This window comes from Polyodon spathula, chromosome 7, assembly GCF_017654505.1.
Source record: "Polyodon spathula isolate WHYD16114869_AA chromosome 7, ASM1765450v1, whole genome shotgun sequence".
Classification (NCBI taxonomy): Eukaryota; Metazoa; Chordata; class Actinopteri; order Acipenseriformes; family Polyodontidae; genus Polyodon; species Polyodon spathula.
Window position 1 is genome coordinate 8,067,660 of NC_054540.1, and position 15,456 is coordinate 8,083,115.

Here is a 15,456-nt window from a genome sequence, read left to right on the forward strand (position 1 = left end):
CATAGGTAACGTCCAAAGCACGTGGGGAAAGAATGTAGAGTATTAAAATGTCACTGTGATGTCATTGCCTGAATTCCCTTTTCAACACAAAGAAGCAGCTGGTTAGCAATCTTAACAGACAGCATAAAAGAAACAGGCCCAAACTGGCCCAGAGAACATGGAATCTAAGTGCTCTGCATTGATTCTGGAAATTCATCCAGACTAGACTGATTATGTTCTATGTTGGGTTTTTTTTTGTTTTGTTTTTTTGCACTGTTAAGACAGTAGTGGCGCCATCAGAGAACAATTTTGAAAAATGCACTTTATTATTTTATGGTTCTCTAAGGGTAACAAGAGTTTATGGTTAAAAAATAACTCATGTTAGAATATTCTTTTATGTATTATTAAAACAGTGGATGTGGAATTTCATCCAACAGGAAAATGGTAAAATAAAAAAATAAAAACAGTAATTCTGACTGAATATTTAATGATTAACAATTGGTGTACTGTAGATTACTCTTTACATTAGCATATATTTTGATAAAACACACCACAAAAGCCCCACATTATATATGGCATTATACATTTGCACCACTATGGTGCACTTTTTTGAAAGCCTGGATGGTGCAGAAGAAAGGTACTTCACACTGAATTGCAGTGGCATAGCCAGGATTTTGTTCCAGGGGTCACGGGGAGGGATGCTGGTGATGGATCGAGATTTTTGCACTGAAACCAGGCTGAATTGAACCTTCGAAAAATTAGAGTTCTCAGCCAAGATCCACATCTTCCGATGCTGTAGTTCTTAAGTGGCTTCACGACGGGCTTGCAGTGCGGAAAAAGGTGGATGTCTGACGGCACACGTTTCAGAGGACACAAGTGCTTGCATTCGTCTCCTAAGTTCTTCAAATTTGGGAACTAGTACAATGGTTGCAACATACCTCATAATTGTATTAACAGTATCCTGTATAAACCAGATTAATTATAATACCACCATACATAATGATGGGTTTATTTTTCTGGCGTATCATGATACTTATATGATAGTAGGTACCATACAGATATAGTTCTGTTGTACAGGTGCAATGTGGAAACCAATAGTAGGTACTGTTATACTGGTTTTGTGTCCTAGTTCTGCTTCAGTTCTGGATATACACAGAACTGTATTCTACAGTGCAGTCAATCTACTTAGCATGACCACTAAATGCACCTCAAATTAAAAGTGAAGAAACTACAAAGAGGATAAAGCCACTTAAAATGATACCCTGCTACACAGAAAATAAGATGCACAGAATTCATAAATAAGGGGGTGGGGGGGGTTGGTTTTGTGTGACTAAACTAGGGACACTGAAGGAGGACAAATGTCATCATAAGCCTTCTAAGAACTAAGCAAGCAGGAAGCTGAAAAATAAATCACAGACTTTGACTCCACTGAAGGCTGATCAAGGCCCCAGTGGCACCATCCATACAAATGAGTCCGCACATTAGTTTTCCAGCATGGCGTACAACTATGAGGAAATCTTTAGGGGCCTGCATTAGAAATCACTGCTTGAAATCACTTTTTACGCAACCTCTTGGTCTCAGGAAAAAAAAAGTTGCATGCTCTGATGAAAGCAATTTAGCGAAGCACAGTCATACTTTGAAACAAGTTATTCAATATAATTCACTGGATAATGAAGAAAACACTATTAAATAGAAACATTCTGGTACTTTCCATTGGGAATTACAGATAGATGAACCAAACAGTCACAGCAAATGAATCCCAGGAACAATAAGCTCTCACCTTTTTTTGTTTGTTTTACTTTTAACCACATTTATTCTATAACCACTGAGGCTTTTACTAAATTACCCATGATACATTTGTTTATTTAGCTTTTATTATATCATGAAAATGCTCAACAGATTACAGGACTTTAATCTTTGAAGTTTAGTGCCTCTTTGCCTTGTCCAGCGTTGCTTGTTTTTGGAGATAATTTGTGTGTTCTACTGAAGCCCCAGAACAGCTGCTCTGCACACTGAGGTTGTAACAAAGCCCAAGGCAAGACTCGAGACAGTTCTGGTATGCGAATAAACACACAAAAATATTACATGAGTTTATTATGCTTTTTTTTTTTTTTTTTTACTTTAGGATGTTATCTGACTAAAACAGAAAACCTGTAAAAATAAAGCCTAGCCCCGAACACTCTACTGAAAGAAACCCTAATCTCTAACAAAGGAAGACTATAAATAATAAAAACAACACAAGAGACATAATGTCGTTTTCTTTTTTTTATCCTAAAAAGCATTTAAATGTTCTCTTTTATAAATGTGAGGTATTTTTAAGAAATTAGAACAAAAATGCTTTGGACTTTTGGTCTTGCTGTTTATTAATGAGAGGATCAAGATGTAATGGAAGGGAGACAGCAAAGGGAATCCTGATAAAATTTCAAAACATAAAAACAAACACCGTTTACTGAGTGGGAAGGACCTCACTAGGTTGCATTTCATTTCAGCCACTCCCCTCACAGTCTGGGTATAAGATACAATAAGGTGCCTTTGTGATGATCCCAAAGAAGAGGGTTTAAACAGCTGGATAAACTTGTCTGTGAAGTCTCCCTCTCACAGAGTACTGTCAGACAAGGTACGCCCAGTGTAACAATATAACATGTCATGCACGCAGATAGAACTGTTAAAATAACAGTGTTTTTACCCCAAAGAAATTCTAACCATTAGAAATACCACAGCAAGTATTGCAGTGGTCTTGACATTGTAAGCACACTTACAATGTCACAGTATTAACCAACACACTATTGTATGTTGGTTAATACTATGTCCTTGAGCTACCATTGAGCCTTACAGGACCACTGTAATGCCATTGTTCTGCCACTGCATTACCATTGACGATAACTCGGTAAGACAAGACAGTATTGTTATAGCTGATGTGGTAAGTCTTTTCAAGTTTTGTGAATAAAAATGTGTTTTCAAATACAGTATAACTAAGTATTTCCTATTGAATTCCAAAGAAGCTAACCGTGACTACTCCTTACCCTCGGAGCGAATGGAATCCTCATGTTTCAATGTAGGCTCAGGAATCATTACTGAACCAATTTCCCTTGCAAGAGGGTGGAATTAACATGAACTCACCTCTTCATTCTCGATTTTGAGAGTAGTCAGCCGGGATTGTAACTGCTGGAATCTCAGCATTAGCTCTGGCTGTATGGGTTGCTGGGCACTGACCTGACAAACCTGACAGGAAAACAACAGGCCCCATTATCCTCTAATATAATAACACAATTGAGCAGCAGAAGGAGAAAAGGCAGTCATGGTAAGTATTGTACATTTATATGAACCCTGAGGTATATCAAGTGAAGCCATGTTAGGAACTAGTTGGTCTTGTGCTGTACAGGTTGTTTATAAAGTAACTAGGTTTCTTTGTGCTGCCGCCATGGCAACACTGGTCCGTATGACTAAAATAAAGTGTGATAGTCAAGAAACTCTTTTACACTGTTGGCTTCTTTAACAAAGAAGAAACTTAAAAATCAATTTGGAATTTGCAGATATTTCAAAGACAGTGCTAAAGGATGCTGCTTCCTGGTACTTAATTAGTTTATGTGTAGTAGTTCCAACTGATTCCAATGCAATCGGACCATAAAGCAAAGGTACCAGTATATATATATATATATATATATATATATATATATATATATATATATATATATATATATATATATATATGCTTAACTAACATAAAACAAGATAATACTATAAGCATTGGCCACCACTTCTTTAAATACTGTAAGACACTGATTTGTGTTAGTGCCATTGGTTGTGTGACTGACCTCATCCCCCATGTGAGATTGGAACTCAAACTTAATGGGTGGGCAGAACGCAGAGGGGAACATCTCCATGAACCTCTGCCTGTCACTACGGGGGTCCAGGTTCTCCACTGCATTCTCAATGATATCCAGGCCCTCGTGCCGGGAGGTCTCCAGATTGTATTCAGCAGACAGAAAGGTGCGGAGAGCTCTGTTCAGACTGGCGTGGTATCCTAGATCGCAGCACTAGACATCAGAAAAAAGTGACAAGAGGTTCTTTTTAGCAATGAAACCCTTCATGTTTGCTGGAAAAAGGCAGCATCAGATCAAAAAATAACATTTACATTAAAATATAATGCCTTGGCATCTGTTTATTGCATTTTTCCATAGCATAGACTTCTTGGTGCTGTCAGGTTTGGTTACACATACCTCCAAAGCTAGTTTAGTCCATAGATATAAAAGTACATACAGACTTAAGAATCATCTACTGTAGTGCACAGCTGTGCATTGCCAGCAATGCAAAAGGAACCATGATCCTAAAAACCTCAATACTTTACAAAAAGTACGGTTTTGATCTTGAAACCTGAGCTGAAATCTTTGGCGATATGCTAAATCAAAATGAACTAAAGTTTTAAACTTTATCATGAACAAAACACTATATACTGCCTAGAAGTACAATAAAAAAAAAACCCTTTACAACTATAAACCAATCCCTTTATCACATCAAAGCACGACTTAAAGGAGACATTTCAACTGGTACACATGTCTCTGGTATGCAGCTATAAATTCAAACATCAAATGCTACCACAGCTAGGTCAAATACAATTCAAACCTTTAGTTAAGTGTAAAAAATACTGTACGTAACCCATTAGCGGCCATGCTGGGATGTCATATGTCATATTCCTTAGTAACACAAAAACAGAACATATGTTTCTGTTGTATGTAATACCACAGTCAATCTGCTTAAATGGATAAAGTGAAAAATGAGTCACATTTGTACATCTTCATTTTGATCACAGTTGATGCAACAAAACATCAGATTTTGTTTTGGACAATTCCCAGAGGAAATGACACAATGCAGTTCATTCAATAATCAGTGATGTTTTTCATTCTAAGGTCTTGTGACAGGGCATAGGCCCCGCACACTGGGCAATGTGTGTTCTGTGGCTGCTTTGCACATCCACAAGGTCATTGTTTAATTGTTTTATTGAGCCAGATCACCTAGCACTGATGTAAGTATGCACACCTGCCTGTAATTAGACAGGCAGGTATATAAGCAGGTCAGAATGGCTGACCTCCTTATATACCTGAGTGGTCAGACCTGAAAAGGTAATGTGATACTTGAAGTGTATTTGTTTTGGCTACCAGTAAAATGCTCAGCTGTCTGGGTACAGCTAAAACTGATAAAGTTTAACTAGTACTCCTGGAAGCTGTTAGACTCTTGTTTTTATTTGATTTATTTTGTGTGTACAAATAAAAATACAGGCACCGCTTTGTTTTGAATTAATCTGTTGAGACTTTCTTCATGTTACACAAGAAAACAGTGTGAAAAGACCCCTTACCGCAGTTTGCCACAGTCTGAATAACCGGTTTGAGATTTCAGAAGTGGACAGTTTCTGGATTTCAATGTGGCACACGCACAGACAAACAGTCACTGGAGAATTTAGGAGATGCATCGCTTGATAAGTTACTTGGATAACCACAGAGGTAAAAATGAAAAAAAAAAACCATAAAAAACATATACTGTTCCAAAGGTATACCTGTAGTGATCCAGGAAAGTGCATCACAAATGCATACAGTGGCACCAAAGTATATCACTGTATTTCAAAATGTATTGAGTGTTTTATAGTTACTTATGGTGGGTATTCCTAAAGAATATTCTTACTAAGTTAAATCACTAATGGATAAGCATTTCTTAAGATATGTCAAATGTAAGCATGACCTACGAACAGATGGAGAGACAAGCAGACACCTACACATATCCCCACATTCTGAAACTCGCAATAACTAATGCTAAATAGTGACCTTACCAAGTTTCATCTCAATTTGATAAGTAGTTCTCTCTATAACGTGTATGTAAAATTCTGGAAAACTATCGTTGTTGATAGATGAAATGGTGGCTGATATAATAGACAAAGAGAAGGAGATGTAGAAGAAGACTCCTCTGATGTCTTGAAAGCTTGTGATTAACTATTGTTTAGTTGGTCCAATAAAAAGGTTTCATATCTCCTTCTCTTTGTAGAACTATACAAATGTATGTACTGGCACCTCAGCTATATCACATCCTCGTCACCAAATATTGGTCATACAAAACTTAATGAGGGTTGTAAACCACTTCTCACAGGTTACAACCCCAGTAAAAGAGGTTTATTTATTCAGCCTGTAAGAAATTATAATGATGTACTGCAAATATCTCCAAGTGAATCCTTTGCCCTTTAGCCATAATAGAATGTCCCAGTACTTCAGAACCCAAAGTGAATTCAAGGGGACGGTCCATTTCAAATGCTACTATAACCAAATTAGGTTATTTCCTCTAAAGCCGTTTCTCAGTGCAAGGTGACAAGCGGTGTAAATCTGTTCTTCCCTTGCAGTGTTTTGAGTACAGCCAGGGTGCCCACCTGCAGTGTTGCATGTTAAGGATCCACTGTTGTGCAGGACAGGATCCTTATTGTTCTGCTCTAATTACAGGCCGGCTGTGACTGCCCCGTGCACTGAAGTTATAGTCAGATTCTAGGGGGCTCTTTGAGGTCGTTGCTAATGGTGTGCTGACCATTAAAGCGCATTATATGAATCAGTTCAATTCGGCAGAAGAGAAAGCAGCCTGTGCAGTAGAAAAATCTCTTCTCTTTGAAATTCGGGGCTGGGGCAAACCGGTTCTGGCTATTCTGAAACAACTGCCACCTGTAACCAATCATTTGGTCAGTGTGATGAATTCTAAGTCTGCAGTGTTTTTGTAGTTTTTGTTTTTAATTTGTGGTATCCTCTGTGCAGGTCTATAATAAGCAGCTGCTTTCAGAGCACATAGCTGAAGATTTTAATAACATCCTGAAACAATAAAATGAGTTACATGCAGTGGTGCTAAGAGTTATGCAGACAGCTTCAATATACAGTTTTGAATATTATAGTTAGATTCAATTGTGTAATAAAGTTCCCATCATAAGCTGCATGTTTCAGCATTATATGTCACTGTGTCTTCAGGAAATTCACGTGTCAACACAGAAAAACGACCAAATTACATTTTTTTCATATTTTAATTATGTTTTCAATCACTCCGAAAGGTTCTTATTGCAAGTACTCAAATATTGTCTTTCTTTGATAAATTACTCGACTATTGAGTTTTTACTGTAGTAAGAACTATCAGAATGATTGAAAACATGATAAAAAAAAAAAAGAAAATAAATAATGGTGTACACAATTGAACACAGCTATGATATAAAAACAGCAAATCAAGAAGGGCTGTTATTGAAGGCTTAACAAAAAAAGAATGTGAAACAAAGGCTCCCAATTTCTCTCCAGACTGATCTGAAAATGTTGCAGTTGGAATATAAACAGGATAATCACAAGACCTCTGTTACAAGGTGCCTACAATAAAAATCAAATCCAAAAGCATTTAAAATAAATATTAGTGAATTCACTGCACTGCTTCGAAATAAACTGATAATTATTTGATGCAGAACTAATTAATGCTGCTTTAAGGCAGTGTGCCTGCTTATTTGCATACTTGTAACTAAGCAGATGTTGATTAACAAGTGAAATGTAATGACCTTTGTCAGTGTCTATGAGGTTTGATTTACATAAACTGTTAGCCATAACGTTGACGCTTCAAACCTCAAATTCACCTGCTTTTTTTTGTGAGAAGCCAATAATTGTCTTGAATACAGCACCGACACAAATTATGGAAACAACAAATGATTTACAGCAAGCCTTTAAAGAGGAGACAATTATCAATTCAGGGATACCAAGATATTTCGTACGCATAGGGGTCTGAGTGAGGGAAAAAAAAAAATCCTAAAATCCCCCCCCCCCCCCCCCCCCCCACCCCCCCCCCAAAAATCCAATAAATCCCCCCCCCCCCCCCCCAATCTGTGTCAGTACTGTATGTAAAGTATAGAGTGGGATAAATAGAAGTGAAGCTAACATTCAGGAATTGGACAGTGTTTTCTATGATGCAAAAACAGGGCTTTAGTAAACAGATGCTGTTATTCAGTGGATTCGTCTCTGAAATATAATAACTAGTTATTGCTACATGCATTGCTGCATAGTCGTGCATTGCTGCATAGTCGTCTGTTTCAGGTACTTACATCAATTAAATCAGAGAGGTCATGAACGTAGTACTTGAAAACAGAAGAGTTTGTCGCTTCCAAAGTTAGAAGGTATTCGTTCCGTGCTTTGATAGACTTCAGCTTGTTTTCAGAGTATTTGGCTTGCCGCTGATAAAAAAAAAACATAAACAAAAACATACAGAAATTGTAGTTTAACCAGCACAGTCATTCAGACACCTCAGCTGAATTTTTGCCTGTTTCAACAAGACGAATTTTGCATGTATATAAGATGAAGTGACACATATACGCTTCCTTCTGACAATTGCAATCTTTAGTGTGTTTAAAGAATCATTTTATTCTGTGTTTCCACTGTTGTTATCATTGTTGCAACAGGATAGGCTTTTGCCTGGCAGTTAATCACTTAAAAGGTATTTAGCTGAGAATCAATATCTAAACCTCAAAGCGATCTACCATGCATGCCACATAATGGCTCCGTGTGGAGGGAAACTTGTGTGCTACTGTGTCAGGACAAATAAACAATATGTGTTCCTGCTACGTTTTAACTGCCGTTAATAATTAATGTTTTACAGCAGTAAGCTATAAGGCTCTATTATATTGTATTCTGCCTGTTTTCCTAGAGGACCAATCATTTTATCAGTGAAAATAAAATAAATATAATGGTTCAATAATTATCTCTGTCAGAGGCAGCGGAAACAAGGCTATTATAAGTTGGCTACATAATGCAAGTTCAATTGGTCAACTCAAATTCAGAAACCTTGATCTTAAAGAGCAATTTAGAATTTGTATGAATTATCTGAGTTATCTTAAGCAATGTATTATACTTCTTGTTAAGATTACACTCTGCCTCTAATGTACCTGATGTACTGAGAGTTTAGAAATGATTCTGGAACTGTTGTTCAGGGCATATGGTAGGGGTGCTTAAAACTTTTTAAAACATCCCCAGAATATGATTACCGGACCAGAAAATTACACCAAGTGAATCTAGACAACAAGAAGATATCAGTTAATATAACTAATAAAAGATTGCAATGTTAATTTTGCACATGTTTTTCTTGTGGTTATACAATGCATTTGCCATAATTTACCATAGTTTGCCATGCAATTTTTTTTTTTTTTTATTGCTTTACCATACCTCTATGGGCTTTACAATTCTTACCTCTGTTTTACCATGCTTTCACTATGCCCTATTACACATTGCTGTGCTTTTACAAGAGCCATACCCATACAAGTATCTCTTTGAATCTTGGAACTCCAGAACCTGATCTGAATGCCGTGAGAAGACGACACATTGTTAGAACAGCCACCTATGTAAACCTCTACCTTTACCTTTTCCTTCATCTTCTCAATCTTCTTCACTGAGCTGCGTCTCTGGTGCTTGTCCTCCAGGCGGATGCTGAAGACGGGATCTCCTGACCTCCCAATCTGCTTCTCAGCCTCCTTCAGCTTGCATTCAGCACTGATGCTCTCCGTGTGATACATGTGATAAGTCTTCATGACCTGTGGACAGTTAAGAAGTGGTGGGGAATTAGGGGCAGGCACAGCTTCAAACACTCAGTTACAAATTATAAACTAAAACTCAGTGAAACCATGACATCTGTTTCCTCTTTGTTGAGAAAATCTTGCAGTAGTGTAGTTCATTTGATTCTAATAAAACCTTGCAATCCAAATGCATGCAAGTCGAGTCCTTGGAGATAAACTGCTAGAAGAGCTACAATAGATTGATAGCCTCAGAGATGGAATTAATCCGTGTCTCTTGAGAACTCTCCTAAATTTTTTTTCCTGCAAATATGTCAGTTCTGTAAACTGGATCAGGATGCCTCCTGGAATGCCCTGGAATAAGTTTCTAGTTCAAATGAGCACAACTGGGGAAAACACTAAAGGGCTTCGCGCACCATTCACTTTAACAATGTCAATTTAAACTTGAAATGCCACAGTACTGTATATCACTGTGTAAATATATAGCGTCTAATTTTGAAAATGCCATAGTCTGAATATATATTTTTTTATGAATTGATAATTTCTCAATAAAAGATTCAAACAAATTACTCTCTCAACTGAAAATATATATCAAACAAAACCTATGACCTTCAAAAGTGCAAACTGTTACCATTAATTCAATTTAACTACCAATTATTAATGCATTTTAATTTTTTTCATTGTATGTGTTAAGTATGAATCTGCCACATACTACAGATCTGCCTGACACTTATTGCCCTGGCTGTAATTATTGTGCCAAAATGAACTATTGATTGGTCTTATAGCAGCAGCATTGCATGAGCAAGGTCATAGAGTTGGGACTGTCTCTGTGTCACTCTCAAAGATTTACCATGCAATCAATATTAGGTGTAATGTATCTCAATATTAATACACCAAGCAGGAGAAGAATGAACAGTAAGTCAAAGTTTTCAGTTATTACTTTAATATACAAGCACAGCCGTAATGCTTTACGTTTATATAAGGAAATATATTTGATGCCTTTCAACCCTCTGTATGATGCATTCATGTTATTTATTTGCCTTATCTCATATAAATGTAACTGTATATAGGGAATATGCAACACGTACATCTATGGCCACTTTATTAGGATTGGTCTAGCACATTTGTCAGTGCCTTAAATTTGAGAAGATATTCAAATTGATCATGTGATGTGACATGTGATCCCTGCAGCATTATAAAGCTGTGGGAACAGCACAACTGCAAACACTCTACCAGAAATTGGCAAAGGCATGCAAGTCAAGCAAAGTTTAAGCCATGAAAGTGTGGCTGTGTTTAAATCGTCTTCAATGCAACTACAATTACGGTGATGAACAGGCATTAGCCGGTTTCTGTGTAACACCTCAGCATTTACACTACCAAATGTAAAAGGATATTACAGCATGTGAATCAATATGTGGATTAAGGTTCAAAATTTGAATTTATTTTTTCCTTACAATTAGTGACACAATGTACTGTGATATAAAATGGCCCTTACTGTATATAGCTCATTGAGAACCTTCATTAAATCCTCTTGTAGTTGGAACGTAATCTCTTTACTCTATAAACAAAAATAAGAAAAAAAAGACATTAGTACAATGAAACCAAAAACTAATTTGGAATAAACACGACAGGCCCCCCAATTTTCATACGAGTCATTCTGTGACAAATCACCCAACAGGTTACACCCTACCATCCAATTTAAACTCGATTCTTGGGATTGTTTCAGGCAAACAAGCTCAAATTTACATTTTTAGTCTTATCAGGTCAAGAGGTCATTAACCCAACCTTTTACTCCAAAATAGACTTGTGCAAGGTGACATTTTATTGGAAATCGCTCTGCAAATTCAAAATGCATTTGAAAGAAAACAAAAGGAAGTTACATCTCAACAAAGTTCCCCTTGGGGGTGAAATGCCCCATGCAGGTGTTTAGAGCCCTTTAACCTACGTTTTAAGTGTTCAGCACTGGCCAGGATATATTTGCCGGATACAAAGATGAAGGTTATCTGTCGAAGGCAGTCTTGCTGAATGAGTATATGCCTTCAGGGGTTACAATCTGGCCATCAGTGGGAAGCTGCAAGCTCGTTTTTGCAGTTTTCCGCTTGATTGTTTCCCCCAATACCTTTGTCATGTGAAGTTACAATGTGAAATTGAACCAGCTTTTGTATTTTGGACTGAAAGAATTCCTGGCACATATTCTACTCCACATCAATGGGAAGTTCTCAAATTCTGAGTGCAAAACCTTGACTAACACTTCATTTCATTACCAAGATAACAGTGCTAGTAACATCTCCATAGTAATTGTTCACCTGGAATAAAAGGTGCTGACTTTTTCCCCCGCTAATGATGTGGCCTTCACCCCAAAGGACAAAGTTCAAAAACATTTTTGAAGTGTAACTCATAAGTGGACCTATTCCAATTAAACTGGATTACCCTGGTGATTGCCTGTTCTTTTCATTGCACTCAAAGTGTTTTACTAACCCACTTATTTAAGCACAAATCCAATTGTGGAAGAGATCTGCCCTGTATAGATTGGCAGGGATGTGGTTAAATTCCCCTACCTGCCTGGGTTTATTGTGTTCAGGTGGCTGGGGTTGATTGGAGTAATTAACGATCAATCAGCACCCAGCCACCTGACATAAAAGGAGGCCTCAGCTTCCCATTTGGGAGAGGAGGGAGCTGAGGAAGCAAGCTAATGGTTGTGCTTGCTGGTTTTTTGGTTTGCTGTTTTGTGTTTTTTTTTTTATTTCTGGTCCAGCAAAGGCATAGCCCAGCCTGGAAACCTTTTCTGTAAGTTTTGCTTTGTGTTTTTGTGTATAAATCCCTTTGTTTTGGCCCTTGTGCCCTTTTATTTTGTGTTTATTTATAATAAAAGTATTATTTTTTTGAACTGCAGTCTGTCTCTGGGCCTCTATCCACTCGCCAGCCTGTCACACCAATTTCAAAGCATTTCAGCGCAACATATTATAAGAAGTTAGAAAATCTCGTAAAATCTATTTGAGCCAATAAGTTAGGTTGTAAAGCCGAGCAGGAATTTACCACATCAAACATAAATCCTTTTTAACATATCATACCATGTTGGCAAAACAAACAAACAAAAAAAAAAAAAACACATGCAGCTGTGTTGTCCTGCACTAAAGTGGTTATGGTTGATGAAACAATTCCATAAATCTATTTGCTTTTGTGAGTCTCAAATGTGCAGTCTTGAAAGAAGCAAAGTGTTATAGCAACTTTTTCAAAAAAAAATATCTGGTACCGTGCTGGGTTGAAGATAGGTTTGCATGCCTTACTTTCAAGTACACTGGTATACTTGGGCATTCTAGAAATATTTTCAAGGTCAAAGCATGTCACTGGCTGCAAAGAATGTGAATAATATTTCTCCATTCAATCCTGAACTTCAGTTGACATTTGCTAGCTGTAGAATATGCACATAAGGGACATATAACAGTGCAATTGGTCCTTTGTGAGATAAAGGGAAATGTCTTTTAAGAAAGGCCACACATTGCGGTTGCCTCATTCCATGAAGCTGCTCATGGAGAAACAACACTGGCAAGCTGATGGAATGCTCCAGAAGGGATTCAAATGATTTTGCTGCAGTACAACTGGGTACTGTATTCACCAGTTTAAGGATACGATACCAGCAGTCATTGACAAGTCCCGAATTTGATGTCCATGACACAATGCCATTTCTACCTCCTGATGACAATTACCTTGAAATCCCAACTGAGACACGGATGACCCTTGTTGCACTTCCTCTCACAAACAGACTCAAGCAAGCTTGCGTTGACTGGTTCAAACACCACAGTCTGGAATGTCATGTTTTCTGCTCCACTTCAGGAATGGTTGTCTCCAAAATCTGCTGCTGTGTTTCATACCCTATTTTTGTGAGTAGTATGGTGTAAAAGCTTTATGCAAAATACACATTTCCCATTGCAAATTATTAGCAAATATATTCCAAAGCAGTTCCAGCAAAGTTTCAGAATTAAAATGTAAAAGAAGTGTCAGTTTTCATATATATCCAAAACTGCAGGACTGTCAGGTTTTCATTCACGAGGCATACCATGGATAATGCACTTATGATTCTCCTATTCAATCATGTGTTACCTTCCACTCACATGTCACTGACTGTCTTGCAGTGTAAAACACCAAATCTAAACATGGGTACTAAACAGAATCATTTACACCACCCACTAAAAAACAACACACCCATCCAAGAACATTTTGTTCAATATCTGTGATTTATATAATGACCAAGGCATTCAATAACAGCCTGTTCCTAGTCAATTCTAAAGACTCCTCTAATCACCATAATAAACCACCAACAGTACAAAAGAATCATAGTGCTGCTTAAAGAAGAATGCAAACAAAAAGCTGCATTTAACATAATCCATGTGTTTCTGTTATGTTCTGTACACAATATGAAATGCACAAAGGAGTGTACATCTAATCGCACTTGATAAACAATGAAGTTAAAATAGCTATGCTGCATGTGTACAATATTGTAAATGCTTTGTATATAAAATAAGTCAATACACTTGTTGTGCACGTTACTGAACAGAGGGTGGAAGTGTTGCTTGGAAAAGCACTGCTAAGTGTAATGCAGTGTTGCATGGCCTGGATCTGCCAGTGTGTTATTGATGAAGTTCTTTCTGCACCTTAAATGCTGTATTTTTTAGTGCTGTTCCAAATCCTCTATCAGTTGACTGAAGGATGCAGATGTTGCTGTTTGTGTCCTACTTAATTACTGTTGCACACCCCTATGGGGCAAATAATTCTAAAAACCATTATTAAATTGTAGAATACAAAACCCACATAATAAAATATTAAACAGGTATGAAAATGCAGATGGTGTCATGAGCAATGTGTAAATGCAAGAACAGAGTAAAATAACCCTGATTCATGTGCATTTTAGGTCTTTTTGATCTTTGTGTCCTTTTGTTATTTGCAATTATTATTAGTAGCAGTTACCAACAGTCCATTGTTATAGCTGTATTTTAACAAACAAAAGATTGATGTTAAACCAATAATTAAAGTACTTGATGAAAATTCAATACCATCGTGGTTACATGCTGTCTCTGCATCAATAGTGGTTGTGTATGTGGCTCATTTCCTATATAACGAAATATAGTAATGAAAATTACTTGCTGTATTTTAACTCTTTCAACACTCTTTAGATGTCAGCTACAATAAAATCTTTGTATTTAATGACATTAGGAGCACACAAAAAATATACTGAAAGCCTGAAAAACTTTAAAATATGTTTTTTATTCAAACTTTTTTCCATATATTTTAACTTATATGAAGTGACCTAATTTATTCCTAAATCAAGATGACTGAGGAATACATTCCACGCTTGTGAGGTCTGAGAAGGCTGCTTTAATTGGCCTAATTATTTTAATTATTTCAATCCTCTAGGACCTTCTAGATATATACCTTCTAATAAAGACCAAAGAAAGATTTATAAGAACTGTGAAAAGTTGATATAAGGTCGCCTTGCACACCTAAATATATTGTAATTTTACTGTCATTAAAGTAACATTTGGGTGTTGTTTTGTCTTGTTACTCCAAGGGTGGCCAAAGTTGGCCCTTCCACTCTTTGTTCCAACCATCTTCTAAACTGTTTAATTGAACCAATTAAACCCCCATCCTGAAGTAGTTAATTAGCTCATTTTATCTGTTAAACCTGGAGTGAAATGGCCCATGACTGTGATTGGACACCCCACTTTTTAGGTATTATAATGGAAATTGTAGTAAATTAACAAAATTTGGACGAAAAAAAACAAAACAATGAAGATTAATTTTCTAGTTAATTTGCAGCTCCGCTTTTTGTCAAACTGCCTACTCTTTGGCAGCATGGCACTGAAGATTTAGAAAAATTATGAACTGCGGCCTGCATTTGAATTGCAAACCACCTGCAGCTTGCATGGAGC

General features: G+C 37.0%; 1 protein-coding gene across 2 annotated transcripts in view; it reads right to left on the reverse strand.

The window, feature by feature from the left end:
• The window catches only part of LOC121318101 (SLIT-ROBO Rho GTPase-activating protein 1), a 95,995-nt gene that overhangs the window by 25,933 nt on the left and 54,606 nt on the right, over window positions 1-15,456 (reverse strand). For both annotated transcript variants that reach the window (XM_041254393.1, XM_041254394.1), the window contains exons 4-8: window positions 11,025-11,087; window positions 9,380-9,550; window positions 8,072-8,200; window positions 3,795-4,016; window positions 3,100-3,201 (exon numbers count right to left, since the gene is read on the reverse strand). In XM_041254393.1, the coding sequence (XP_041110327.1) occupies window positions 3,100-3,201; window positions 3,795-4,016; window positions 8,072-8,200; window positions 9,380-9,550; window positions 11,025-11,087 (687 nt within the window). The remainder of the gene's footprint in view (window positions 1-3,099; window positions 3,202-3,794; window positions 4,017-8,071; window positions 8,201-9,379; window positions 9,551-11,024; window positions 11,088-15,456) is intronic.